This window comes from Theropithecus gelada, chromosome 11 (genome assembly GCF_003255815.1).
Source record: "Theropithecus gelada isolate Dixy chromosome 11, Tgel_1.0, whole genome shotgun sequence".
NCBI classification, from domain to species: Eukaryota; Metazoa; Chordata; class Mammalia; order Primates; family Cercopithecidae; genus Theropithecus; species Theropithecus gelada.
In genome coordinates this window covers 105,710,016-105,737,140 of record NC_037679.1, presented here as the reverse complement: position 1 = coordinate 105,737,140, position 27,125 = coordinate 105,710,016, and the positions used below count along the sequence as shown (strand labels likewise).

The 27,125-nt window shown below is 43.3% G+C and overlaps 1 protein-coding gene across 1 annotated transcript in view; it reads right to left on the bottom strand.

Annotated features, from left to right (window-relative positions):
• The window catches only part of ETV6 (ETS variant 6), a 243,730-nt gene that overhangs the window by 119,621 nt on the left and 96,984 nt on the right, over positions 1–27,125 (bottom strand). The window contains exon 2 of the mRNA XM_025402332.1: positions 20,502–20,631. Within this exon, the coding sequence (XP_025258117.1) occupies positions 20,502–20,631 (130 nt within the window). The remainder of the gene's footprint in view (positions 1–20,501; positions 20,632–27,125) is intronic.

Here is a 27,125-nt window from a genome sequence, read left to right as displayed (position 1 = left end):
TTTTGTTGATTAAAGATAGACCAGAGAGAATCACAAGGAAAGTTTAAATGGAGCATTACCATTCTTAGTTGTTCTTTTAATCATGCAGAATGGTAAAGAGGCACTCTGACTTGGTGGTGGAAGAGAACTGCTAGTTTGTTTTAGTCAATATCAAGTCCATAGCTGACTTTTAGAGGAAATATGTAATCAGTTACTTCCTGGACTCACTGTGGTTTAACTCTCCCACACCCCAAGAATTAAACTCCTTAGAAAAGAAATTTTGGGGTGGGGAAACTGGTTCCCTTTAAATGTACACAACAGAAACCATCACCCCATCAATTAAACAAGGAATCTCATTTCAGAGTATACCCAAGGCCAGGCACGGGCGCAGACATGATCACTGAAAAGCATCTTTACTATTCGGACACCTTTGACTGTTGAGTCATAAAGTTTCCCAGGGAGGAGGTTCATGAAATTATTAAATTATATCACTGTTCTTCTGAATTCAAAAACATTCTCTTGTGGTTTAAGATAAACAGTGATCTCTGAGTCTTTCTGCAAACTAATAACCTTTTGCGACCAAGACTCCAGAAAAATGAACCCTTCTGTTGGCTGCCTAGCCTCCAGACGTTGGATTTGATGCTCAGAGATTAATCTTTAACAGAGATGAATCACACCTTCTACTTTTTAGGTGTTTGAAAGTTTTCATACACATGATCACAACATTATCACACCTTTGATGGTGTAGGAAAAGGCACACTGTATTACATTTAGTCATCTACCTTTCTTACTGCTAATGTATCATACTAAGGGCTTTCGATATAATTGGATGATTGACCATTAGCACTGGTGGGAATCTGAGAATCTGGAAAATAAGAACCTGTGAGGTGATTTCCTCATATCACAGTGTCAGAGCTGGGTCTGGAGGCCAGGCTTCCTGACTCCAAGTTACACTCTTGCTCTACTGCAATACGGTTCTTTGCTATGCAAGTCTGATTCAACCTTGTATGAATTTAGCTGAAATCTGAGAGAACACTGCATTCTCAGAAGAGTCTTGGTTTACTCAGAGGAACCCAAGTGGTTAAATAGGACATGGTGTTGGTTATTCGAACTGAAACTTCATGGCCAGAACTCTACAGGGAAGGGGAGTGTGGATCCATATTTCTTGATTTCTTCCTCTCTATTTGCTGTGAGGATCCACTTTCTCATGGGAACCCAAAGCTCTTAGTGTAGAGTTGTCATTGGCGCCATGTTGATCTGTTACCATGGAGATCACTCTGGTAACATACAAACCTGCCACCAGTCCAGACATACAAGTATCTCATTCTGACTCCCAGAAGGGTTTCTCTACCCCTACTCCCACCAGTTTAAAGTTTATCTCTGCTGAGATTTAGCTCCAAAGTATTTAGAGTTTGACTTTTAAATATCATTAAAAGTATGACTACTCAGACAAAGTGGGGGATACTGAAAAGGTGTCTCAACATTATAAAGCAACAAAGTTGACACACAGCAATGGTCCTCTGGGTTAGAGTTACAGACTCGGTTCTTACATTAGTTGACCAAACAAAATTACAATGTGGAGTGGGACATCACTGAAATCACTGCCTACCCTACCTCTTACTGATATCTGCAATGCACTATTTACACAATATCTTGCTCATCACAGTGAGCTGTAAAATGTGAAAGCACTGCTCAGTGTTAATCCCTACAAAGTCCTGCTATGTTTTCAGACACTGGAGTTCCTATATGTGGCTGGTCAATGGCAATGCTGTCACAACCAGTCTCTAATGGGAGAGACAAATAGACTAGATGTTGCTATGCAAGTCCATTGGATCAACCATGAGGGTGCCACAGAGCCATTTCATAGGCACTTTTCTTTTTTTTAAGAGATGAAGTCTTGCTCTGTTGTTCAGGCTGGAACGTTAGTGGCACAATCATGGCTCACTGTAGCCTTGAACTCATGGGCTCAAGCAATCCTCCTGCCTCAGCCTCCTGAATAACTGGGACCACAGGCACATGCTGTTACTTACTCATTAGCCGTGACTTACTCTTTATTCACAGAAGTCAAAAAGGCATTCTTTCTCAAGCACCACAAAGGCTACATTTGTGCATGGGTCCCTGACACCTTTCTAGAAGAAGGTTTATTTTAATTTCCTCTAAATCCTAAGGTTATTGGAAGATATGTAGAGGAAGGGAAGGAGGACGGACCTAACAAAACAAGTCTAGCATCCGGTTGACAGTGGCTAGATATGACCCTCTCTGTTAGGAATTCCAGAAGTCACAGAAGGAAGGCTGCGACCGCCATGTTTATGTTCAGAACCCCCAGGCTTCAGGATGGGCCTGGATCACATGGGGACAGAAAGTTCTCTGGCTTCCTTTAACATGGGCACAGGCAACTCGGCATCCAGTAAGCATGAGGAAAGTGAAGGAGGGGGAGCTTCCTTCCTCTGGATGCCCATCCTGAAACCCGAGCCACAGCCTCAGTCACACGGGGTCTTGGTGGTGCAGGGAAAGTGTCAGGCACGTGAGAAGGCACTGTCACCTCCCAATATCCACAAGGCAAGGGTTGATGGTCTACTGGGGATCTCAAGGCCAAGAAGGCTTGTTCCTTTTCCCCAGCGCTGTTTCCTTGCATTTTCCTGATTACCAGCACCTGTGTCTGAAAAGCAAAGGCTATGAAGATGATGATATAACTCAAACTCACTTAGGAGCAACTTTCTACTTTTTTTTTAAATTGAAATGAGAGGATGGCGAATTCCATCCACCTGTCAGTCATCTTGCCCCGGTGAGAGCCTCTTCAGCCCGGGAATCTCTGTCTCTACCATCCTCCTCTTATCCTGTTCTTCTCCCTTGCCACCTGCCCAAGGGCACAGGTAAGAGACACACCCGGGGAGTCACAGCTCTGGGCTTCAGGAAAGTGCACCCCCGTTCTGAAGACAGCTCTTATTCCAAATAAGAGCTACCTTCCTTCTTACTTCCAAATGAAATAACTTTACTTCAACCCCTCAATGTCTTCCACCTTCCCACACTTCCTCACCAGAGGAGCGAAGGGGCATGTTACAGTCTAGATCTGGTCACAGCATTTCAAGGATACTTTCTTTTTCTGTACCTTAAGCTCAAATGGGGAATATGAAGGAAAAGAATTTTTTAAAAGACCCCACTGGCTGCTATAGGCCAGTGAAAGATTCAAGTGAAAGATTAAATTTCTCTGCAGGAGAAATGACACCATTTCTCCCCTTACTATGAACTCGAAATGACACCTACATAGTATTTTGCTACTCGTGCCAAAGAATAACTTAGTACTGTGAGTCTTTTATAATTAGGTGCCATCAAAATCGTTTTTTTTTTTTTTTTTCTTCTCAGATTTTCTCCAGGATGTTATCTGTGTTTTAAATAGAAGTGAATTTTTAAAAAAATATTTTGGCCTTGATTGAAAAATAGTTTTGAAAGTCCATATTCTCCAGGGAAGAAAAATGAGATTAACAATGAGAATGAGGAAGATAAGTAAATTCTGGAACTATCTATGCCCAAATAAGTGAAAAATAATAAAACTCTGGATTTCAGCAATAGGACATACACTAAAAGCTTACGTGAACAGAGTAAAGCTAATAAAATCAAACACAGAAGAACAAATGTATATTCTGTGAAGAGTTATGTGAGTTTTAGATATTTACCTCCTGTAATTACCACTCTACTGGGCACAGTAGGTGCTCAATAAATACTGGTTTTGATAATAATTATCCAAGTTTTTTCTTTCTTATTCTGAGTTCCTTCCTTGCTTATCTTTGTATTAGCATTGAGCATTGGGGTTCTTCAATCAATCCTTGTTAAATAGAACAAGATTTGAATTTTCTTCAGAACAAGCCCAAGCAGCCACAAATGATATTCCAAGGAATTTCACAAGGAGAAAGAGGCAGTCAGGTGCTGGCCACCTTCTTTATGTAGCTGGAATGTGGTAGGCAGATTTCTGTCCTAATATGCAAGGTGTGGACAGAGCTGGCCAGTGGGGTTCCAGGCCAAGCTGGCCCCAGGATGAACCAGAACAGGCTCTCTTCCAGAGACAAGGGGAAGGGTGATGTTTGCTCAGTTTATCAGCCGGGTACATTATTTTCCACAATGGAAAGTTGCAGGCTTTTTTGCCATTTTGAGTATGCGGACTGTGAGGTTAATTTTGTTTCTTTTTGCAGCCCTGGTATGGGTTTGACTTCGGTTCTAAGCATGAGGTCAATTTAACAGCAGTCAAAACAGAAGGGGTGCACTGAGGGGATAAAGAACACAGGCTGTGGAGCAGGCAGACATGAGTTCAAATTCTGGCTCTGCTACCTGCCAGTTCTGTGGCCCTGACCCAATTACTTGCCATCTCTAAGCCCTAGTTTCTGTATGTGTAAAGCAAAGATACTATCAGCTACCTGCCAGGCTTGTTGGGAGAATAAAAGTAATGAGGCAATTTATTAAAGCACTAGTAACACATAGTACACACCCAGTAAACTGTGACTTTCCACATGGTATCTAAGTTTTCTGGTACCTTGGTTTTCTCCAATCAAAATGGGTGTTTAGAAGACTGTTTGAGGCAAAACTGCTAATAGTTCTTTACTAATACAAACGGAAAGACAGAGGAAGAATAATGCAGCAGTCCTAAAACTACATATCAGCACATTAAAAAAAAAATCAAATCAGCAGGACCAGTCAACACTGGGATTGTACCATGGAAGCCAATTTGGACAAGGAGAACCATAACGGGAATGGCTTAAATGAGCACCCATTTGGAAATATCCTGAGTGTCCCCTGGAGCAGCTGGGAGGAAGGAAACCAAAGCCCCAAGAGAACCTTCTCTTGAGCAAACTCATGTTCAACCCATGATCCTAGTCATTTTCATGTCAGCGTTCAGAGACCCCCTCAAAACAAGTTGCTATAGATGACATATCTGGCAACCACCCTTTTTCCTGTTTACATCAGATATACTTATTTAAAAAGTGCAGCTTTTTCATGCAATCTTCATCAGACAAGCTGTTATACAATGAATATTTCTTCCCTACTCTTTAGAATAAATCCTATAAACAGCTGCTAAAGGCAAAAACCTCTTAAAACGGATTATACAATGCTAGAGTTGGACAGTTTATTCAAGTCATAGAGTTTGATTTCTCCCAGTTTTACAGATGAGCAACTGAGGCTCATCAAGGTTAAACAGTTTACACCAAGTCACAGGCAACTGAGTGACGGACAGGATTGAACCCTGGCCTCCTGGCCCCAAGTCCAATATTCTTTCTGCTATACCATGTGGCCACCTGAAACTTTTCACTTGCTTATTTTCCCCCCCAGAGCCCAGCCATGCTGCACACATAGAAAACTTCCGCTAAATATTTGCCAAATATATCTACAAATTCTACAATTCTGCTGTCTTAGCCTAATACTGTATTTCAGTGCCCAAAGATCCTAATAGTGGTTTAATAAGAAGTATGAAGGCTTTAGAGGAATTCACAAAGTGCCTCTGAAATCACAATCTAATTTCCTCACAACAATGTGAAAAAGGTATTACTGTACCCATTTTAGAGATAAGGAAACTGAGGCTGGGAGGTTCAGTGACTTCTTCAAGGTTACATTGCTGGTTGTATATTGCTAGAGCTGGCCCTTGAATTTAGAGAGCTGATTCCAAAGCCTGTGCCTTTTTTATTTCATTAACTTAAGCGTAATTAATAATGACTGTTCTCATGCCCCAAATGATACGGCCATCCTTCTTTCTTCTAGCCTGTTCCATTAAGGAAAGAAATTTAGTTCCTAAGGCATCATCATGTCAATTTCAGAAACAAAACAAAGCACAACATGCAGCCTGATGGAACTGAAGAAAATGACATGTTCAGGTACAAGCACCTCGTCCGCCCAGCACAGGGCCCTATTTCCTTCAACAAAGCCAAGAATTCAGACCCAGCTCCCAAGACTGGAATAGCACTTACATTTACTGCCTTCAAGATTTTAAAGGCCGGCCTGAGGAAATGGCTGCATTCTCCCCCGACTGCCCGCCCCCACCCCATTGCTGAAGACGTCTTCAATCATTGCTTTATGTCAAAAGGGGAAGGAAAGAGGTCATTTCTGTGTCTTGGCAGCATGGGGCTGTCACATAACCTACAAGGCCTCCATGCAGGTCAGGGATGGGCGAAGCCACAAAGCAAGGCAGCAAGAAACAGGCTCCCGGCCTGGCTGCCGGCTGCTCTCCAGAGCTGTTCAAGATGGAGCTGGTGGCAGCTAATGGCGGGGGTGGGAGGAAGGGAGCATGAAGAAGGCTGTGAAGAAAGGTGTGGGGGGACGGATATAATCCGGCATACAGAAACCTGTCAGGATGGGATTTATTTTTGTTCTGTGAGGGAGTATAATAGGGCTTTGCCTGCACTCTCAATAGCTGTTTTGAAGTGAACCCGGCTGGTATGTCTTTAATTTGTCATTTCATTATGAAACTGTTTCCCTTCCAAGAAGCCTTCAAGTCAGGAAGCTCTGTCTGCCCACACAGGAAATTCCTTTGCTTCAACTTCCCCAAAAAGGAAATTTCCCTCAGAAGTGAGCCCAGCATATGCCTTTGAGCAGAGCTGCTTCAAGAAACTTTGGCAGCTGAGTCCTGAAAACACCCCTGGCTTTCTGCTGGGATGTGTGGATACGCAGTTCAGCCTTCACCCAGCCAGTGGGGACCCCACCGAAACGGACCCTGGCCCACCTCCTCCTCTCTCTTCTTCATTCTCCCGTGCCCTTGCCCTTCATCACCTCCTGTGAGCCGCCAAGAGTTTTAACTCTGCGAGAGGCAACCAGTACCTGCGGCTTTCATGAAGAAACAAGCATACCTGCATCACACAGACGCTCACACACACCACAGGACTGTCCCAGGACAGTCTCAGTACAAGGCAGCTACTCTTGTTTCCCCCTCCGTCTCATACACAAACTTGAGACTTAAGGCAGAAAGCCTGCAGCATTTCAAATGAAGAGGGCACAAGAACATAAAATAACAAATTATAGTTCCTAAAGCATGTATGTTACCAAAGTACCTTTTATCAAGGGTGGTGGCTTTTTTTTTTTTAATCCCATGCACACTTTCCCAGTGAGGATTTTAAGTAAAACAAGGAAGGGGGAGATATCTCAAACCACAGCCTTATAAAAATTAATCTCTCAGACATATTGTGAATGGCTAAGTGGTGAGAGCCCACAGCAGCTGTGCTGAAGTGAATAAGACACAGTATTTTATGAAGCTTCTTAGCAAAGAGGCATTAGCAGGAAACTGCCAGATTCACAGTTAAGTTTTTAATTTTCCATTTAAAATCACTTCATTAAAAAAAAAAAAAAAGTTGTGAAAAGGAAACAATACAGAGACCTAATGCACAAAAAAGAGGGAATGGCACTGAACTTGAGACTGCATATCAAGCGGTGGGGACCAAGAGAGACGTAGACAGATGAGGATCTAAGACGGCCCTGGATTTTCACTCTGCAATTAGATTGCACTGGTATGGTAGGGGGTGGGTTCTGATCTTATTATACTATGTATGTGCCGGGGCTCTGAAAGGGATAGTATTTACCAGGAGACACAGCAAGGGACTAGGGAGAGTCATATAGCTCGCTAAAATCTGGATATACAAACCCTGAAGCTTGGGTTTGTGGTAGATGTTTTCTGTGGGGTAGCTTTAAATTTTTATTTTAGTGAGTTATTCTGTTTTTCTAAAATTTGTGAAGCTTTAACCACAGTCGGATCTCAGAGGGGAACTCAACACTATTTTTCATGTTCTTAAAGCAAAGAGATTAGGCAATAGGGCTTTGGCTTCTATTGGAAGGCAAGGTGTAGACTGGATGGACCTGTCTCCCACCTACCACCTCTGTGACTGCAGCCAAGTTTCTTTTCCTCTTTAAGTTTGACTTTTCGTCAGTAAGATGAGGATAATAAAACCCAGTTCACAGGACTGTCTAGAGGGTTAAATGATATAATACATGTGAAAAGCGCCTACCGTAAGCACTCAATAAATGGAAGTTATTATTCCACATGAAGAACTACAAAGGATCTTCCCCCCAAATTCTGCACACCTCCTCCTTGTCACATACACATAAGCCACCCAGCTCTGGTAGCTCCTTCCCCAAGGGTCACGATTTTCCTGACCACTTACTTCAACTCAAGACTTGGATTACCACGCCCTTTATACATCTGCAAGATCTTGGCATTATGATCAAACACGATCATCCCCAAAGTAAAGACATTTAGTGAGAATGGGTGAAAGGCTTAAGGATTCAGATGTATACTCCCAAATTCACTCCTCCTGTCAAAGAAATGCAGATGACTTGCACATTCTCAAATCGCCAGTGTACTAGAGGAGACCTGACCTTGTTTGGCCAAGACTGATGCTGGCAATGTCTCGAGACCAACGGCCACGCACAGTAAGTAGCAGACTGCTCATCCTGGCCTCAGAGCTTCAGTCTCACAATGTTTTGTCTAAATCAGGAGGCCTGGATTTTCCATCTAGTCTTCCGTCTGTCTTATCCACAGAGAAGGCCAGCCCTAAGCAAAATTATAGTGTTTATTTCCAACCCTACCCCCTCCATGCTGGCCATGGTCCTTCCACTTCAAAAGATTCAAGAGATCTGATAAGCTAATTTTCATTAAGATATTAGGGACTTGAGGTATTAATTATCTCTCTCCATAACTATCTGCTGCCATATGATTTACTTTTAAAAGTGAAGCTATGTGGAAATAATGCCTGATCCAAAAGGAATGTCTCAACAATGGAATTTCAGGCACCCTGGTCATTCATCGTGGGAGATAGTTATGTTCAAAGCACTCTAAATCATTGCAACTGGGTGACCACATTCCCTGCTTAAGTATAACATTCACCCGGTTCCAGTCAACTATAAGCCCTCTGTCCTGGGTCCAAAGTAATGCTATCTGAACAATAAAGGTTTAGAAGGCAGCCACTTTCTGAATCTCAATACTCCTTTAGCAAACAAAGAAGTACCAGACATGAGAGAGCTACACAGCGTCTGCACAGTGCCAATGCTACAATACCCAGTTGTATTTCAAGTTCTTTCCCCTGATCATTTGGTTGGGGGGGGGGGGGGGTTAGGAATCATCACAGTAGTAGGAAAAATCACAGAAGCTTTGTGAAGCAGATATCTGGAATAATAGCTGTGAGACGATCCCAATGAAAGCACGTGCGTGCACACACACTTGGATTCATCTGAAGTAAAATTTTTCTCTAAGAATCAAAAGAAAAGCTTATTTTCTTTCACAAGGTCCAAAATCTATTTGATCAAAAACAAATTTTCTATCTTTTTAGGTTTTTGTGGGTCCCTGACGCTCCTCTCGGCACTTGGTCTGGGCATTCGAGTAGTTTCGTTTATAACCCATGAGTCTCAAGTGAAGAAAACCTCCCCCAGGGAATTTCTACTTTTGTGTTCCTAAAAGACCTTTCATAAAACCCCAGATATCTGGGCGAATATTTGAATCATGGCCAAATTTTAAGGTCAGCAACAGCCCCACGAAAAATGCTTGACCGAGTTGTAAATAGGGGAACGAGAACTGTGTCTGTTCAGAGAGGGGACTTGGTGAGGTGGCTTCACTACCATCTCATAGGAGAAGTGAAAGGAGTCAGTGTGGGAGCTGAGGAGTTCAAGAACAATGGCGTGAAGGAATCAGCATGAAAAAGGAAAAGCGTTTTCTCCCCTACTTTGCTCATATCTCGTGGGAAACCATGCCTAAGAGAGATGAACCTTCCAACCCATCCAAACAACAGGTTTGGAAAACCGGCACCACCTTAGGGTTCCTTCCTGAAGCAAGGCATGCGAGGAGGAGGAGGAAGGAGAAAGAGTCATTTTATGTCCTCAAGGGGGCTGGCACCAAATCACTTACTCATATTTGTTTCTCTACCAAGAGTTCCTGATGTTGATGACTTAAGAGCTACTTAAGGAGAAAAAATAAAACCCCTCATCAGCTTTGGTCACGAATCACTGCTGCTTTGGGCAAGTCTTTTCTCCCTAATCTTACACCCCCTTTTCACAGCCCATGGCAATGAGTAGATGATTCCAGCAACTAGTTGAGGGCCTCTATTTAGAAATAGTTTCCTTGGGTGTGAGTTTTCATGCCCAGGGGATGGTATAAGTGTCACAGATTCTCTCTGCTGGCTGAGGCGGATGGAAATGTACTTTCAAGCTCAGCATCAAAGCCTTCACTTTAGAAGCTGAAAGCCTTCATTCCCTTGCCAACTGTGCCTTTTTTTCTCCCATAATTAATTAATGCAGTATTAATTGTGCATGTGCTACGGAGCCGGCTAAGGGAGGATACTGTGGCCTCTCCACGCAGACCAGCTGGCTCTGTAAAGCCCAAACCCCGGTGGATACCATCTCCAGAGGGAGAGAAACACAGACCGAAACTTTTTACAGGTTACAGGAAAGGCAAGCACGCCTTGAGTTGCGGAGGGGATTCCCACTAATCGCACAATTGGGGTCAAGTAGCTAGTTCTCAGAAGCCACACCTGTGCGTGGTGCATGGGGCAAAGGGCCAAGCCACAGACAGTTCTCAGACCAGAAAGGGGGCTACGAGAACAGGGGAGCAGGTCTGCGCTCTGGCTGTAAGATCCTGGGAACCAGCATAAGGCAAGAGTAGCGGGGACAGTCTTTAGAAGCCCTGCGAGGCCTAGGAGCTAGCACCAGTTCTCATCCCACAAAAGCATTAACCCGATTTCAATCACAGGAACCGTAGGGAAATGCTCAACAGAGTTGGGTGTTGGATTTCTCTATTTCCTTGTGGGAGGGCTTCCTCACAAAACAATCACAGCTAAAATGGAGGACTATTTCCTGTGTCATGAAAGTACCACCATCTGCACTAAAATTTGATGTTGAGCCCTGGAAATCAAGTGAATGATCATGAAATCTGGGCATTTACAGATAATATTCCACTACTGATACCCCTTGTGTTTCTCTTCTGGAATTAGAGAACAATGTGATGATTGAGTTGGGGAGAACTTAGGAATCATATGCCTAGGCCGTTTCACTGTGCAGATGTGGAAACCACAGTCCTGGGAGACGGAATGAACTGCTGAGATGACCCAAGCAATCAGCCACGTAGAACCAGAGCTCAGGAAACTGACCCCCACGAGAGCATGTTCTCTGCCCTCTTACCCCATTGTAGAGTGTTCTGGCACACATGCCATGTGGGTAAATGAAGGCACCAAATGTCAGGCAATTTTTCTGAAGCGCGTTGGCTTAACACAAATTACCAGGAAGTTCAGTGTTTTAAGGTGTAAACTCAGTAATACAATCTTCATTTAATCACAGCACCTTTCTTACTGTTTAATAACCATCTGTGAGGCAGATCATCTCTTTTAAAAAGATGGAAAATAATAGACAAGGAACCTCTAATATTTATTTATTTATTTATTTATTTATTTGAGACAGAGTCTTGCTCTGTCACCCAGGCTGGAGTGCAGTGGCGCGATCTCGGCTCACTGCAAGCTCCGCCTCCTGGGCTCATGCCGTTCTCCTGCCTCAGCCTCCCGAGTAGCTGGGACTACAGGCGCCCGCCACCACACCCGGCTAATTTTTTGTATTTTTAGTAGAGACGGGGTTTCACCGTGTTAGCCAGGATGGTCTTGATCTGACCTCATGATCTGCCCACCTCGGCCTCCCAAAGTGCTGGGATTATAGGCGTGAACCACCATGCCCGGCCAAGAAACCTCTTTTTACTTCATTTAATTTTGTTTCTAACACTCCAGAATTTATACACATACCTGAGAATATCTGGCATATAACAGTGTGCATACTGGATTGGATACGGAAATTTATCTTCCTTCAAGTTCAAAAGATACTTTGGTTTATAGCTCTGATTTTATTCATCTGGGCCCTCTTGTCAGTAATTTGTATTATGCTTAAAAATTGAAAAAAAAATCAGCCTGCTAGCTTGGATATTCTCCTTCGAACCAACAGACAGAATGAAACAACTTTCATTTGCTCCTCAGACTTTTAAAGAGTAATAGGGTGAAGTGGAAAAGAAAAGTCTGGTTTTAGAATTAGATGTGGATTCAAATTGGGGCTCCTCCACTTTCCCTTTGTGTGACCTCGGGCAAGTGGTTTACCACTACAGAGCCTCAGGTATAGTATCTACTGTGCAGTGTTCGTTGTTATTCAGGATAACATATATGAAGCATATACATACACACACATATATACTTTTATATATATACACACACACACATATATAAGTTTATATATACACATATATATAATAGTAGTAGTGATCATTATTTCTTATTCCACACAACAATGCCATAGAGATTCTCTACAGTGGCTTTATGATCTTAAACACAGTTGACCTCAGAGTGGCTCCTAAGGAGAAACACAGGCTCCTGTGAGCTGGCAGGTAGGGTGCAATGACCAAAAAACTAAAAGCTCATTTGCAAAGATGAGCTATTTCTGGAAAATAAATGGGTAATAAAATCCTAACAATGATACTTCTCAAGCAGAGCTCCATAAATTGCTGGATACCCCTATAATTTTTAAGATGGTGCTATTCAATACCCTAAAACTTGTTCTAGGTGCTTTAAAAAAAGTATTGTTATATCTTCCCTTACAAACCTTCACCTTCCTCAGTGAACCATTTTGGTGAGTACCCCCACCCCAAAAGCTGAGAATTTAGCCTCAGCTGACCTGGTAAAATAGGGTATTCCCTGCACAGCCCTGTGCAGTCCACCTTCCCTTCTAGGTATCCAATCCTCATCCACCCCACATCTACAGCTCTTTATCCATTATCTGTACCCACAGTCTGCATTTCTACGACTGGAATCTGACAGCCCCATTTGAGAGCTACTGGTATCCATGATCTGCTGGAAGCAGAAATGGAGACCAATGTTGAAAGAATGGAGTTTTGTTCACCCACCCAAGATGGAGGCAGTAAATTCTGGGGCAGCGTGACTAATTATACTTGGGAATTTACAGTCAGCATGTGGCCAGAGCCAGGGCCAGGTTAACTCTCTCAAGTCCTGCTCTACCTCTCCTTCAGAAGAGATCAGAAAAATGAACCACAAAACACTCACACATGGTACAGGCAACTGAGAATCAGAATCCACCCATGGCAACAGCAAAAGCAGCAACATCTAAAGGTCCCTGCTAACGTTCACCTCTGATGAAGCTATCAAGGTCATCCTGCCAGAAACACCAAAAGTCTGAATTACTGATGCAGTGTAACTCAGGCATGAAGCAAAATGGGAGAAAATATCAGTTATTTGAGAATGGAAACTACTGAATTTGTATATACTCAGCTCAATCAATGCTTTCTGATAATAAGAGGAGGTGAGAAGTAACTTAGAGAAGCACAGTTCAAGCCAACATCACACTGAACCTTTATCATACCTGCCAGAAAGTATTAGGTAGATACATGTAAGGGTGACCGTGGAGTGGAGCTCAAGGACAGGAACTCCTCAATCCGTGGAAACCCATCAAGACAAGGGAAAGACCACAGAGGTATTGAGGGTTGGGAAAATCCAAGAGGAAGCAATAGACAGAAAAAAAGAAGAAATGGAAATAAAGTTTCTGATTTCCTGTTGTTGTTCAAGTCTCATAAAACGGACTGGTTCTCATCGTCTTTTATTTTTCAAAGGGCTGTCTTAGTCTGCTATAACCTTTCAGTGTTGAGTCTAGAGTAGAGCTGAGCATCTCTGGGCTCACATAAATAATGCAGAGCACCAGGTAGGGACAACCCATTGTCAACAGTTTCCAAACATCTACTTCAGAACTCCGAGGAAAAGGGAGAGCCCGTGACACTAATGAGGGTCCGTGCCATCTTCATCCTCCCCTCCCCATCCCCCACAGCGAAACCAGGGCCACTTTGTCAGAGCTGACGCTGGAGGAACTGCCTTAAATGTACACAGAGCTCACTGCATGAAATGTGAAGTGAAAGAAAAGGTCAGTAAACCTCTGGTTATATATTTTTTTCTTAAAAAAAAAAAGACATCTATAAATAGCTGCATTTATTGAAGCTGCTTCCTTATCAGGAAGCATGGAGCTAGGAATTAACGTCTGCCTGCATCGGAAATTCTTTCAGACAGCAAACCCAAAAAGGAAATTTCCCTTCCAAAGCATCCTGGCTGTTCTGCTGCGGGCTGTTTTTGCTCTTCAAGCTGTTTGAAGCAGCTAACCAGGGCCCTCGTATAGCCACATGTGCCATGGGGAAAGTAGAAAGCCTTCAAGCATTTGAATGTAAAAAGTGAAGGCACCCAAAAGAAGGCTGAAGGGGGAACAAAGTATAAAATGCTAGTGGCTGGTTGGCTTTGTTAGAAGTCATTACTGCTTTGTAAGACACTGACAGAGAATTAAATCTCTTCTCCTTGTCCTTGTCTCAACTCCGCTGGTGATATCACTGCACGTCACGGGCAGCTGTGAGGAGAGGCCATTTTTGGAACGCTGATGTGATAGCAAAGGACAGGGGAGGACTTGATAGGTATTAGAAGAGTGGGGAAGGCTGAAGAAGGAGACTCGCAGATTCAGGCAACACCGGGAAGAAAGTTCCAGACTGAGGGAGAGATGTGTGGGTAGGAAAAGGTCCTGGGATGGAGTGCCCTAGAGCAAAACTGAGCCCCTGGAAATCACAGGGGATTGTTTGAAAGCAAAGCTTATTTCCATCTGACTTAGGAAAATTAGTCTCAATACCACACAGACAGAACCCTAGGTCCTTTCTTTAATGAAACACACAGACAACGACATGCAAGCTGCTTCCCTTGGCTCCTGCATGGGGAAGCCACGTCCTCAACAGGCTAGTCACTGTCACCGGAAATGGAAATGGAGCTTTGGTGAGCTACCTGGCCACTGCAGGCCGGGCACTGTGCCAGGTGCTATACATAAATGAGATCTGGTATTTCTAAGAAACCCTCATTAGTAGGTGTTATTAGAAACTTGAGTCTTAGATAGGTTAAATCATCTCTAATAGAAAGAGTCGACCCTGAAATTCAAGTCCATTCACATCTATCTGCACCCAAGCCCTGTCTATTACCATGGTTTTTTATTTGGAGACTTCCAAAAGCAGCGGGACCGTCCTCCTAGAAGGGCACCCCTAGCAAAATGCTGGGGAATTGGGTACTGGATTGAACCCACTCTCGGAGCTGGCCCATCAGGGCCTACAGGACCAGCTCTGGCATTCTGGTTGCAGGGAGAAATTCAACTCTAACCTGAGTTCACAAGAGAATAAACAGCGGGAGGCAGCAGGACTGGTGAACAAAACCAGCATAAACTATCCACAGGGACAGGCTGTTATCCTGCTGCCTCTCCCTCATCCTGTTGAGAGGGAGAAGCCAGTCTGCTGCGGATTCAGCACAACTTCATGATCAGGTGGCATCACTAGAACCGCACCTGTCCCAGTCCTTGTACCTGTGGCCGCCCAGACTTCAGTGGTCAGCGGTGCCTCTACTTTCAAGTCCATGAAATTCTGACGTTATGTTTTCTCCTAAAAAGAAAGCTGAAAGGTGGTTTCAAGAAGCAGAAATCACATTCAGCCTTTCACATGCTGTGTGCACCTGGACAATCCAGTTGACCTGTCGGAGCCACGGTCAGCTCATCAAACAGAATGAATAGCACCTACTTCAAGGACTGTTGCACAATTAAATGAGACAATAAGTATGAGCGCATCTTGTTATGTATAAAAATATAAAATAATAACGATGATCATGTTCAGCTCCCAATTTTGCCTTTTTTTTTTTTGGGAACAAACATAATGTGAAAGCATATAAAATTGTTGCTCTACCCAATTAGAAAAGAGGCACTGCATCCCTTCTCACTATGCTGGTTCTAATATAGCTTTGCCTGTCACGTGGCTGTCTTAAACTCAGTTACTCTGCTGAGAAGGCAAAACAGCCGAGTGGGTGAGCAGCGAGGTAACGTTTCCAAAGGAAGGCATTAAATTAAATTATTAAACACACACAAGCAGGAGTAGTAATGTAAGAATTTTGAAAGATTCACAAGGAAAAGAAAGAGAGCCAAGGGACTATTTCTGGTGTTCTGACTCCAGAAAACGCCGAGCGGCTATTATGGCTATTTATTAACCCGCAACATCATAAACCCTAACCCTATTAAACATGATGAATGAGTCCTAGGTTCCGATTTTTAAATATCATTGACAGGGATTTTAGAAGGCCAAATGGACACTGCAAAATGCAAAGTCTGCGGGCAAATGGCACAATGTCAACTAAATGTGGAATGATCATGTTTAACAGAAATTTTAAATAAAGACATTTAATTATTTCAATTCTGCCCCATCAATCTGAACTATACTTACATTATTATCGTAAGGCTGGGTCTGAGCATCACTGTCTGAGGCCCAGTGTTTCATAAGGTAAGCCTCTGCCAATCAGCAGGCTGGCAGAACCTCGTGAGGTGCTTTAACTGCCCCCTTCAGCAGTCACTCCCCCATGAGTTTAGAAAAAGGATGGCCTTTGGGTAGACAAATCAGAAAACGTCCCTCCCTTGCAAGACTACAAGTCCCCTGGTGAGAACTGGGCAAAGGTATCCTTCGCTCCCAGTAACAGCCCTTCTCTGGCCAGAGTCAAGAGTGATCTTGCCTGAGCACCCTTGGGGGTCCTTGGTCTTTCAAGTGTTTTCAAGCTACGATGAAAGGCTTATGTTCCTTTAAAGAATGGAACTTGTTTTTTTTTCCCACCTGTCTACTGTAATTGTACTTTGGCTCTTCTACCCTCAAGCTTCAAAAACAATTCAGTATCCTTTATGGAAGAAGAAGCAAAAATGATGCCCTTTCCATCCTCTTAACAGACATACTTGTGTTTGCTCTCCCGGTGAGCAGGGGAGTTCTGCTGTAAGACGGTTGAAGGGCACTGTCCTGGTAATCTGGGCAGTGAGTCAGAGCAGGATGGCACAGGTCTGGCCTTTCTTCCCTGGGCTCTCCTCTTGCACTCTGCCCAGGCTGCTTTGCCAGTCCTTTTCAAGTCCTCCCTAATCAGCACTTAACACTTTACTCCATTTATCACTTTGCTTTTATCACTGGCAAATAAAAGGAAAAGGCATCACTCTCTACTTCTCAATAACTTGCTAATTTGTCATGCTGTGTCTTCAGTTTGGGTCTAGCTCTGTTTTTGCAGAATAAAATGGTGAGAAACTCTCTGTATGAAAACCTTAGATATTATGATCTCTGCTCCCCTTAACCCCAACTCCCAAGAATATGTGCTGATTTAAGAACGAAAGAAGAGAAAGGAAGAATTAAGGGAGAGGATTTATCTGGTAATCAATGGAAAATGGTGAAAAGAACCCACTTCGAGGCATACCAATCTGATGAGTGTCCCTTTAAAACAAGCAGCTAAAAGTGCCTCCGACTTAGCAATACCATAAATGTCCCGCTGTTGTCTTGGCTTTGAGATTCTTCCCCGTACTTTCCATGAGCATTCCACTGGGAATTGTCTGGAATCCCAGATTAAAACAGCAATAACCCAATTCCCTGGTTAGAATATTTATTTTCTTTTAGGTTTGGAAACTCAGCTGGGATGCATCTTCAAGTGTGTGGCACAGCTTCAGTCATCGTAGGGGCTATATGCTCCTCTCACACAGGATAACAAACAGCGGAATCCTAGAACAGGAGCGGGAGGACGGAAGCTCAGCCCCATTCGGAGAGTCCCAGCCGAGGGCAAACAGCAAGAGCCTGGGAAGCTCCACTTCCAGAGGATTCAATACAGACGTCAGAACCAATGGTGTCAACAATAGGTCTCATGCAGATGACCAAGGAGAGGTATATAAAGTTAGACTGCCATAAAGTAGGCATTCAGGCAAAATCTTTACCATCACCTGAATCCACAGTCTAACTACTGATGAAATGGCAAGGTTTCCAGGAATGTGCCACAGTTCTATATTTTATAGCTGTCTACGTGGGGATCCATCCATGCTTCGAAGGATGATATGCAAACCATTCAACAAACAGAACAGACAGGACAGCAATTCGAATAGATTCCAGCCATAAACCAATGCTACGGCCACATCAGCGAACACTGGCTAAGTGTCAACCCTGAATTCATCCATCCATCCATCCATCCAAAAAATATTTACTAAACACACACTTTATGGTGGTATAGTGGATATAAGATCCTGGGCTCTGGAGTCAGCCAGAACTGAGTTTGAGTCTTGACTCTATTCTCTTACTGGTTCTGTGATTGACCTTGAAAAAGTACTTAAATTATCTAAGCCCTTACGTGTGACATGCAGATAGAAAGAAGACCTACCTTACAGGTACTGTGAGAATGAATTAAAAGAATTCCTGTAAAGGACTTCACATAGTGTCTGCTACAGGGTAATCCCGTGATAAATATTAGCTATTATGGTTGTGTGCTTGGCACACAGAAGGCGCTACCAAAATGCCGGTAAGCAGCACAGACACGGCTCAATAAGGAAACTGTCTACTCCAGAAAAAATGCAAGTGTTACTATGGAAGAAACAATTCAAAGCAAGGAGAATGATGCCTCAGATGAGAATGATAATATTTGAAAGTTAGGAAGGCTGTGAAACATTTTCCTGTCCACACACAGTATTGTCTGCTAGGAGAACTGAGTTAAATTACCCACAGTCGAACAGCAGAACTAGGTAAAAGTTAAGATCTCCTGATCTCCAGTTCAGTGTGTTTGTTTGCTTGCTTGTTTGTTTTGTCAGGATAACATCTCATGGAAGGTAGTTAAGGAGCTTCCATATGTCAAGGCATCCAGAAGTGAACCAGGAGCAAAGGCCTCCTTGGGGGATGTTGCAAAATGTAAAAATGAAACGTTATGAAACAAATCTCAGTCTGTTTGTGATAAGTGTTTGAAACTTTTTTTTCCTCTGTGCTAGAATTTAAGTTCCACAAGAGCAGAGGAGTTTTTTCTGCTTTGTTCATTTCTGCACCCCCAGGACACAGAAGAGTGCCGGGCACAGCAGAGGCAATCAATAACTATTTGCAAGATGAATAAATGAATGAATTAGGGAGCAGCAGTGTTCTGCCTGCGTGGCATGAGGATGTTCCATCCCGAGGCGAATATTTCTGAAGTGAATATATCGGTCACAGGATGACTTCTGGAGGAAAATTTCCTATCACTTGGCTGCTGTTTCTTTTCCAGTTGTGTCTGCTCCCATGGTGCCATAACATTCCAGTTTCCTAAGGACACTGATGTTCCCAGCCATGATCCTGGCACCTTTACAGTTCCAACCTCCTTAAAAGTAGAGGAAAAGATGGTAGAGTGGGGCTGTGTCCTTTACTTCCCTGCCCAAATGAAGCAGGAATGTCTTGACCATAGCAGGCAGCAACTTCGTAAATACTGATGGACGCAGCAAGATGCAGGAGGGAAAGGATTCTCATGCCCCCAACTCCTTGCAAACATCCCAGCAACCATCTGCACTGTGGGGCAGAAGGCATAAGCCAGCAATGTTCCCCCAGGAGCCCCAGTATCACGGTCATCTAATTCCCTGAATTATCAGAGAGAGAAAAGAAGAACCTGCATCCTCTGTCTCCTATTGTTCTCTGCATTCAGAAAGCAACCTTCTGAGGAGGGTGGAACAGGAAGAGAATCACCATGCTGGAGAGAGATGGTGAGCAAGACTGTGCCACCACTGAAGTCACTGGAAGGGCCACGGTGACCCCAAGTGTCCTCTATAACCTAGTCTTGTGCCCACAGGATAACATTCAAGGCAGAGAAGCTGGCATTTTCTTGGATACGGTGAAGAGGGTGGGAATCAGGTGATTCATCTCTCCAGCTGCCCCAATCCTGTTTTATCACCTGAGCTGGGCGGTAGTATGAGAAAGGCAGACAAAAAGGACACAGCAGGTGTCAACGGCTTTGGAGGCCAGTATCAGCAGCACAGGTGTGTGGGCCCCAAACCTCTGCCAAGTTGCAGCTGAGGACTGAGATGGGGAAGTGGTAGGCCAAGGGGTAGTGATGATTTGGGAGAGAAAGGTGGAACCACTACAGACTGCAGCTGCTGAGGCAAAGCAAGCACAAGAGAAGCAAGAGAGAGTGGAGGAGAAGGAAAGAAGGTAAGAGAAAGGACCTACGCAGGCCTAGAAAATGAAGGGAAGAAAAGTAGCCAGCACAGACAGGGAGGGGAAGGAGGGCCCTGGAAAGAAAGAACAGCGCACGGCTTAAACACAAAGCAGGAGTGAGTCTGACTCACAAACTGAGCAAAATTTAGGACCAAAGAAAATATTAAAGTTGAGTAAGCGTGAATTTGAGAATACAGATAAACTTTGCACACACACAAATCATCTTGTCTACTAGGAGATTTAGTTGGCTCTGCCATACACTGCATGCTTCCAGGTTTCTTGTTTTTTTAACGTGTCATAGTCAGGGAAGAAATGAACACATTGAGAAACAAGGAACAGGAATCTCAAACTTTTCAGAGGTCTTTGGGGGCAGGGGGTGTGAAAGATTCCAAAGCAGTGTGGCGAAGTCCTGTGAAAACCACCTCAGAGCTTGCTACTCTCTGGCCTGGAGTCCACTGCCTGCCACCCCCGCCCCATGCCATCAATCGTCTGTCCCTCTTGGGTCACGAACACTCACGCAGGTGCGCAGGCAGGCGGATTGAGTCTTCCTCCATCCTGAGCGCTCGAGGCACTGGAACATGAAGTGGCGTCGAGGAAGCGTAACTCGGCACTGGGCTCTCTGGAGGTGTATATGAAATTCGTTCCTGCTGTTAAAAATAAGGGCAGGAAGAGGGGAGGGGGAGAGAGACAATGAAAGCTTGGAATGGAGGTGCGAGACCATCTGGGGATGGGGAGCAAAAGGGAGGTGGGGCATGGGCAGTACCAGCTTCCCAAGCAATCCGGCTTACTCTCTTTGTAGAGACACTGTATACAGTTGTCTTTCAGATGCCTAGCATTGGGGCTATATAACAAAACTCTGCCATCTTTGAAAACAGCCTTTACTTTGGACTCAGGTCAATAGGTGTACGCCCTGTGGTTTGTACAACTAAAAAGGAGGGACAAAACGGAACAAAAAAAGATGTCCAAGAGAATGGCTTAAAGACAACTTTCTAAAAAATGACTTGCCCAAGTTGCATAAATAATGCCATCACTTTATCGAAGCCACGTTTTCTCTTCTGTAGCAATATCCCCAGCTTCTAATCAAAGTATGATTCTAGATTCACTGCACAGAGAGTGAGCTGAACGAGTAAAGTGACAGCTTCAAAGATAAGTTCTAGATTTAGAATTTAAATCTACGAGGAAGATTCTTCTGTTGTCCACCTATCTCACTATACAACAAACACAACTAAAAATATCCAACATCTAATTGTTTCCTTCATTGCAAGGAATTATCTGCAACAGTAATGAATATCTCCTTGTTCCTTCATTCTCCGTCTCAAAATCGGTATTTCCTTTCCCTCTGAAGTATTTCATAGTTCATTCAAAGAAGTATCTGAATTTAAAAGAAGTACTGTTTGACTGACCCCTTATCAACTATCAAAGGGTAGGGGGCAGCTTCGGTGGGTTCTCCATTTGAATTCAAACAAGCAGTGTTTGTTAGATCAATTAAAACAAACTAGATGGGGTGAGAAGGATTACTGTGAGTTGTAAGTTAAAATACCGCAAATAATGGCAAGAAACCGACTACTGGGTTCAGCAGAACAGCAGTGCAATTTGTATCTTAGATCAGCATCCCAACTAGGTTGACTTGCAGTCCATACATACACACAACTTCAGGAGTGTCTGTGGTTTAACTGGGCAATGTAAAGTGGAACACACAACATCCAAAAATACGGTGGAAAGACGAGTAAAATGCCGTTATGAAAATAAAACTCAGGAGCAAAAGAAAATCGTACGTTAAAGTAAAGGGAAGGCAGTGTTTACGTTTTGGAAAGATACTTCTTTAACATTTTACATCTCATCAAATGTGCAAAGGGAAGTGGCGGAGTCCTCAGCCTATAACCAAATTAAAGCTTCTCTGCTCATAGCCTAGAAAGTTTGGCGGTTGCGGTAGGAAGTTCTGATTTTAAATGAATATATACATATTGTTATAATTTCCGAATGGAATTGCTCTACCTTCCCTAAGGCACCTATCAGAAGCAACTAGGGCAGTTGGAATATTTCTGTTTAAACATACATCCTGCAGTTTCTTGGTGAATTTCTTAATGAAGGGCAGGCACATATATCCCAGGTTTCATTTCTGTGTCAATTAAGATATCCTGTAAAAAGTCACCCAGAGGCAAAACTTTCAACTGCACTTTTCTCGAACTTTAGCAAGCATCACACATATTTTGAGAAACTTTAACTTAAGGATGGGTCATACTTTTTTTGATGTTTGGTTTGGGGTGGTTTGGGATGAACAAAGCGAAAAAAATTAGTAATAACCCACACATATAGGAAACATAAAATCTGTTCAGAGGTTTTAAAGGTGAGGTGGGCTTTTGAGCATTTCAAAGTCTGTTTTTCGAATTTAACAAATTCTCCATATTCTTCAACTCTTGTCTGACACCAGCCCCCAAAATCCCACTATATGTCTAGATATCTACCGTTAACTTTATTCTCGGAAATAACTTTCTGTTTTGTTAGGGTTTTTGCAGAAGTGAAACTTGGTGAAGAAAACATCGGGCAGCCAAAGGGTCTTCAAATGGTGCTGCACGAGTGCAAGAAAAAAACAAGACAGCATTTCGAAATTCAATGACTCTTGTTTCCCTTGAAGCAAAGAGAAACTCACAAGACACTCTGGCTAGTCCATGAGAGTGAGGCCACCTCATCCCCACCTCCCCCAACTCCACCAAGGCAAGCTGGGAGAAACCCAGCCCTCCATGCTGACTGGACTTCATTTCTTGGGAACTCCATCTCCAGCCAACTGACAAAAGAGTCTGACTAGCTATTACCCTGAAAGTATATACTGTGATTTACTAAATTATCGTGGCTTTGGACCTTCCTTTCACTGTGCTCTCTTTAAAAGCAACCCCTTGGTGTGCTTTCTCTTCTACATGTTTCCCTGACCTTACGCTGAAACACCACACTTCTGCACCTGCTCTGGGATCTGACACCATCCCCCGCAAACCCCGTCCAAACAATTTTAGATGGAGACAACCGCTACTTCATGATGAAAACTTATAAAAGGAAGGACAGAGAGGAAGAGACTGTGGCCCACTGATCTCCTCACGTTCCTGATGATGGTTTCTACTCAGCTGGAGGACAGTTTTCCACACCATTAGCTCTTTGTCAAAGGCTCAATGAAGAGACTTGTCAGCAACAAGAGAGGTTACCTTGACCAAGACGGGACAAATGCAAAATGTGCTTCTAGGGCCCCGAGCACTCTTCTAGCAGCCATGGCACACCTAAGGTAACTCTGGGCTCAGTGGCTGCAGAGCACTCAGGGACCCCAAGAGGATGCTGTACAGTGAGGGGGCTCTGTTCTCGGGAGAACAAAACACACTCTTGGGAATCCCACCTACAAAGACTCCTTTTGTCTCTCTTTTTGTGAATCTCTAGGGTGACTCTCGCAGTCCTCATTTTTTACTCTATTGCAATAAGCATGCACTTAACATCTACCCTGGCACATCAGCAGACTATCAACAATTGGAAAAATTAAGCAAATACCACTATCTCAGATGGAGACATCTAGACAGAGAAGCTTAAGGACACTAACATCTAATTTCCCAAATAAAGGGAACTTCTTTACTCTTACAACTGCTTCTCTGGTCCGACCCCAACAAAGGAGGGGGTGGTGGTGACAGTCCCAGCTTACAGCTCACCCACCTCTAAAGCAAACTGTCAGACAGATGAAAACCAGAGGTGCTTTCTTTTAACATTATGGGGAGTGGGTGCGTGTGTGTGTGTGTGTGTGTGTGTGTGTGTGTGTGTGTGTGTGGAGGGCGGGATAACGATTTTCCCAAGAGGATTATAACCGCAGCTCTAATTAAATTAAAATGCTACAGACAGTGATATTAATGTATTCAAGTGTTGTAGGGGGATAAACTGCTGGAGGAGGTCAATGATGTGACTAAGAACGCCGTGATGTGGTTACATTATTGTTTAGATGCTGTAAAAAAATAAAACATGCTGCTTTCAAATTTGCAGATACAACCTACCAAGCCAATCAGCTGAACAAAAGGGAAGCACTGCAATTTCTGAGGCCAATTGTAATACCTACGAGCAGGTTGTCGAGGAGGCAGCACAAAGGGCTGGGAAGAGAAAATAGGCAGAAAACTGTTGTAGGCAGGAGCCGAAATGTAAATTTCACTAACCATTACAGAAGCTTTTTTTTAAAAATGGAGTATGGAGTAGGGTTGTCTCTTAAAAGTGTAAGGACTGAAGCCAAAATGAGTTACGTTCCCTCTCCCATTCCTCTCCTAGCCATGAAGGGCCAATGAAGGATACCCATCTAATTCTGCTCATTTTTAAACTGAATGCTTAGGAGCCCGTGACTTCCCTGTAAAACAGGCGTATACAGTTTGTGCTTGGTAGGAGAATGGCATTTCTCCACGTCCCCCCACCCCCACCCTCAGGTTGCATATTACAGAAGAGTCAAAAAATGAGTATTATTACCAAAAGGCCTTTCCTCTTCAAAAGTATTCAATATAAAGCTTCCATATATCACAGGGATCCCCTAGCACATTTACACATTTGTTATTATACCCTTCGAAAAGGCTGAGGGGTTGGGAAACCTAGAGCCTACTGCTAACTAAATATTAACATTCTGGAAATAAAGCATTTTTGGAATTAAGAAAAACAGAAATAAAGTTGGTTGCGCTTGCAAAAAGATGGTTTGCAGGTAATTTCAAAGATTCCTCTGCTGCAGAACTGAGATGTCCTTGATACAGAAACTTTTCCTGGAAATGGTCCCTACCCCCATTATAAATGCCAGGACTGGCCCCAGTGATGGCTTCTGAAGCCTAGGTTAAAAGTCCTGAGGAGGAAGAGTGTCATGGACACAGGATGGTGGTCATTTCCCCACAGCTAGGGTAAAAATGCCACAGGCATGCTTTCATCCCATTGCACTTCAGTGTCCCATCACTGTGAAGAAACCTGCAACCCAGACAAGATGGAAAACAGCAGGCACTAGCGACAAGAGTGGTCATGCCGGCAATATTCAATATTTTGAGAGAAGGATCTCTTTTCCACCCTGCAGGTGTTTAGAAAAGCTGCCCGAGAAAGCTGATGCTTGTACCATCGTCAACTTCTACAGATTCAACAGAAGAAACCTCTCCTATGGGAAGCTACTTATTGAAATTTACTAAAGTGAAGTCTGAATACACAATTATTTAAGTACACTCTTCTGGCTGCAAAAATGATTCAAGTGGTGGTGATATTGGCTTTCATTAAGTAAGCTTTTATTAACAAGCTGTAGACACATTAACAAAAAATTGAATACGCTGAAATTTGAGCTCTAGAGTTTTCTGAGTTTCTGCCACCAGGAAAGCACAAACAGACGTACACAAGAACCTAAAGTACTACTCTCGAAAATCGACATTTTTTCACTTGAAAAAAGATATTCAATATTTTGTCCACTCCAAAATTCAGTGAGATAAACTTAAAGAATTTAAGATGCAAATGCCAGTCTTCTTTTCTAAATAGACATTGTACACACAGCCACAGAGAGTAACATTTTTGGAATCTCCCCAGAAAGAAACATCATACCCTAGCATCTGGGCTAGAAAGAACACCACAGAGACTCAAATACAAATTCTGAAGTACCAAAATCCACATCTACCAAATCACAGAAGTGAAGTTCATGATTTCTTTTCATCCAGAGAGTTACCAGAAGATGGTTTAGACATCCAAGTTGGTTTAGGGGCCCAAGCTGGCTTTCTTCTTGGTGTCCAGTATCTCCCTGCCCTGAAAGCAACATCCCTCTGGATACTGAGTCATTAGATTTTTACAAGCCAAATGGCGTTTGGCTCTCAACATTCATCTTGCAGAATACATATCAGAATCTTGTAGGATCTTGCAGAATCCAAGGAAAAAAAAATGAGCATACCCTGTGAAAATTAGGATGGGTGGGAACTATATTCCTGGCATCTGAAATCTCCCTAGGTTACCCGGATGGCCCACTCAGTCCTTGGGAAGAGGGCGTGCCGGACAAACCAAACTCAATGTTGATATGGGGATCTCCCAAGAAGCCCGCTTCACCAATCTAAAGGAGTGCCCTTTCTCTAGTTTATGTAGATGTTCGGGATGTTGATATTCAGATTCCTGTTTAGAACTGAAAATGTCCCTTTCTTCTGCCTTTCTGGATGGTTACATCCTAAAATCAGAAGGCAGTATATCGCTTGTGACAAACAGATACAATTAAGTCAAAGCATCTTAAGTCTTCCTCTTACCCAGACCTGTATTATCTTTGCATAGTGAGATTTAAAAAAAAAAGAGCATTAGCAATAAGCCCTGCAATCAAACATCAGTGTAAAAGGTCATTGAGTTTTTTTTTTTCTCCTTATGATAAAGAAATATTTCAGCATTCATCAGCTGTCAACTATGAGGCTAGGCCTGTATCAGGCATTACAAATTACGCAATCATATGTCCTAGAATTTCCAGGATGGTCTCAATATTTAAAGTTCTGTGCCCCTTTACCCATAAATACATATGGGTAGTAATATATAAATACTTACACCTCTCAGAACACATGTCACAATTTTAGCTGGAAAATACAGTCACTGCCACAATCAGGAAAGAGAGCTAGCATTAAGTGAGCACATGGCATGTGTTCCTATGAAGTCTTTATTTTATTTCAGCCTCACAAGGACCCTGCAAGGAAGGCATTGTTATCTCCATTCCACAATGAGGAAACGGACTTGAAAACCGCAGTTCCAGTCACCAGCTCGAGAGATGGTGTGGCTGGTATTTGGGTGCAGACTGATCTAACTTTACTTCTCTGAACCGCTTTGTAATGCCAACCAGTCAATAATGACTTCACAATGGGGAATTCCAAGAGACAGGTTCAAGCTTGTAAAAATCATAGCAGCCTTGGAATATTTCATTGCTCTGCATCCTCACTCCTCACAGAATTCCAGCAGGATTCTTGAGGGCGACTCAACAGAGCCACCTAAGCCAAGGCACCTACCTTCTTATGCATGTAGCTTATCCTGTGGGCAGCACAGACTGAGCGGTAAACGCATTCAGCTGAAGGAAGGGGACTCTCTGATGTATGAGAAAGGTTCTCGTGGCATGATCTCTGAACAGGAGTAACCACTCAAATTTATCCAGGGCTCTACA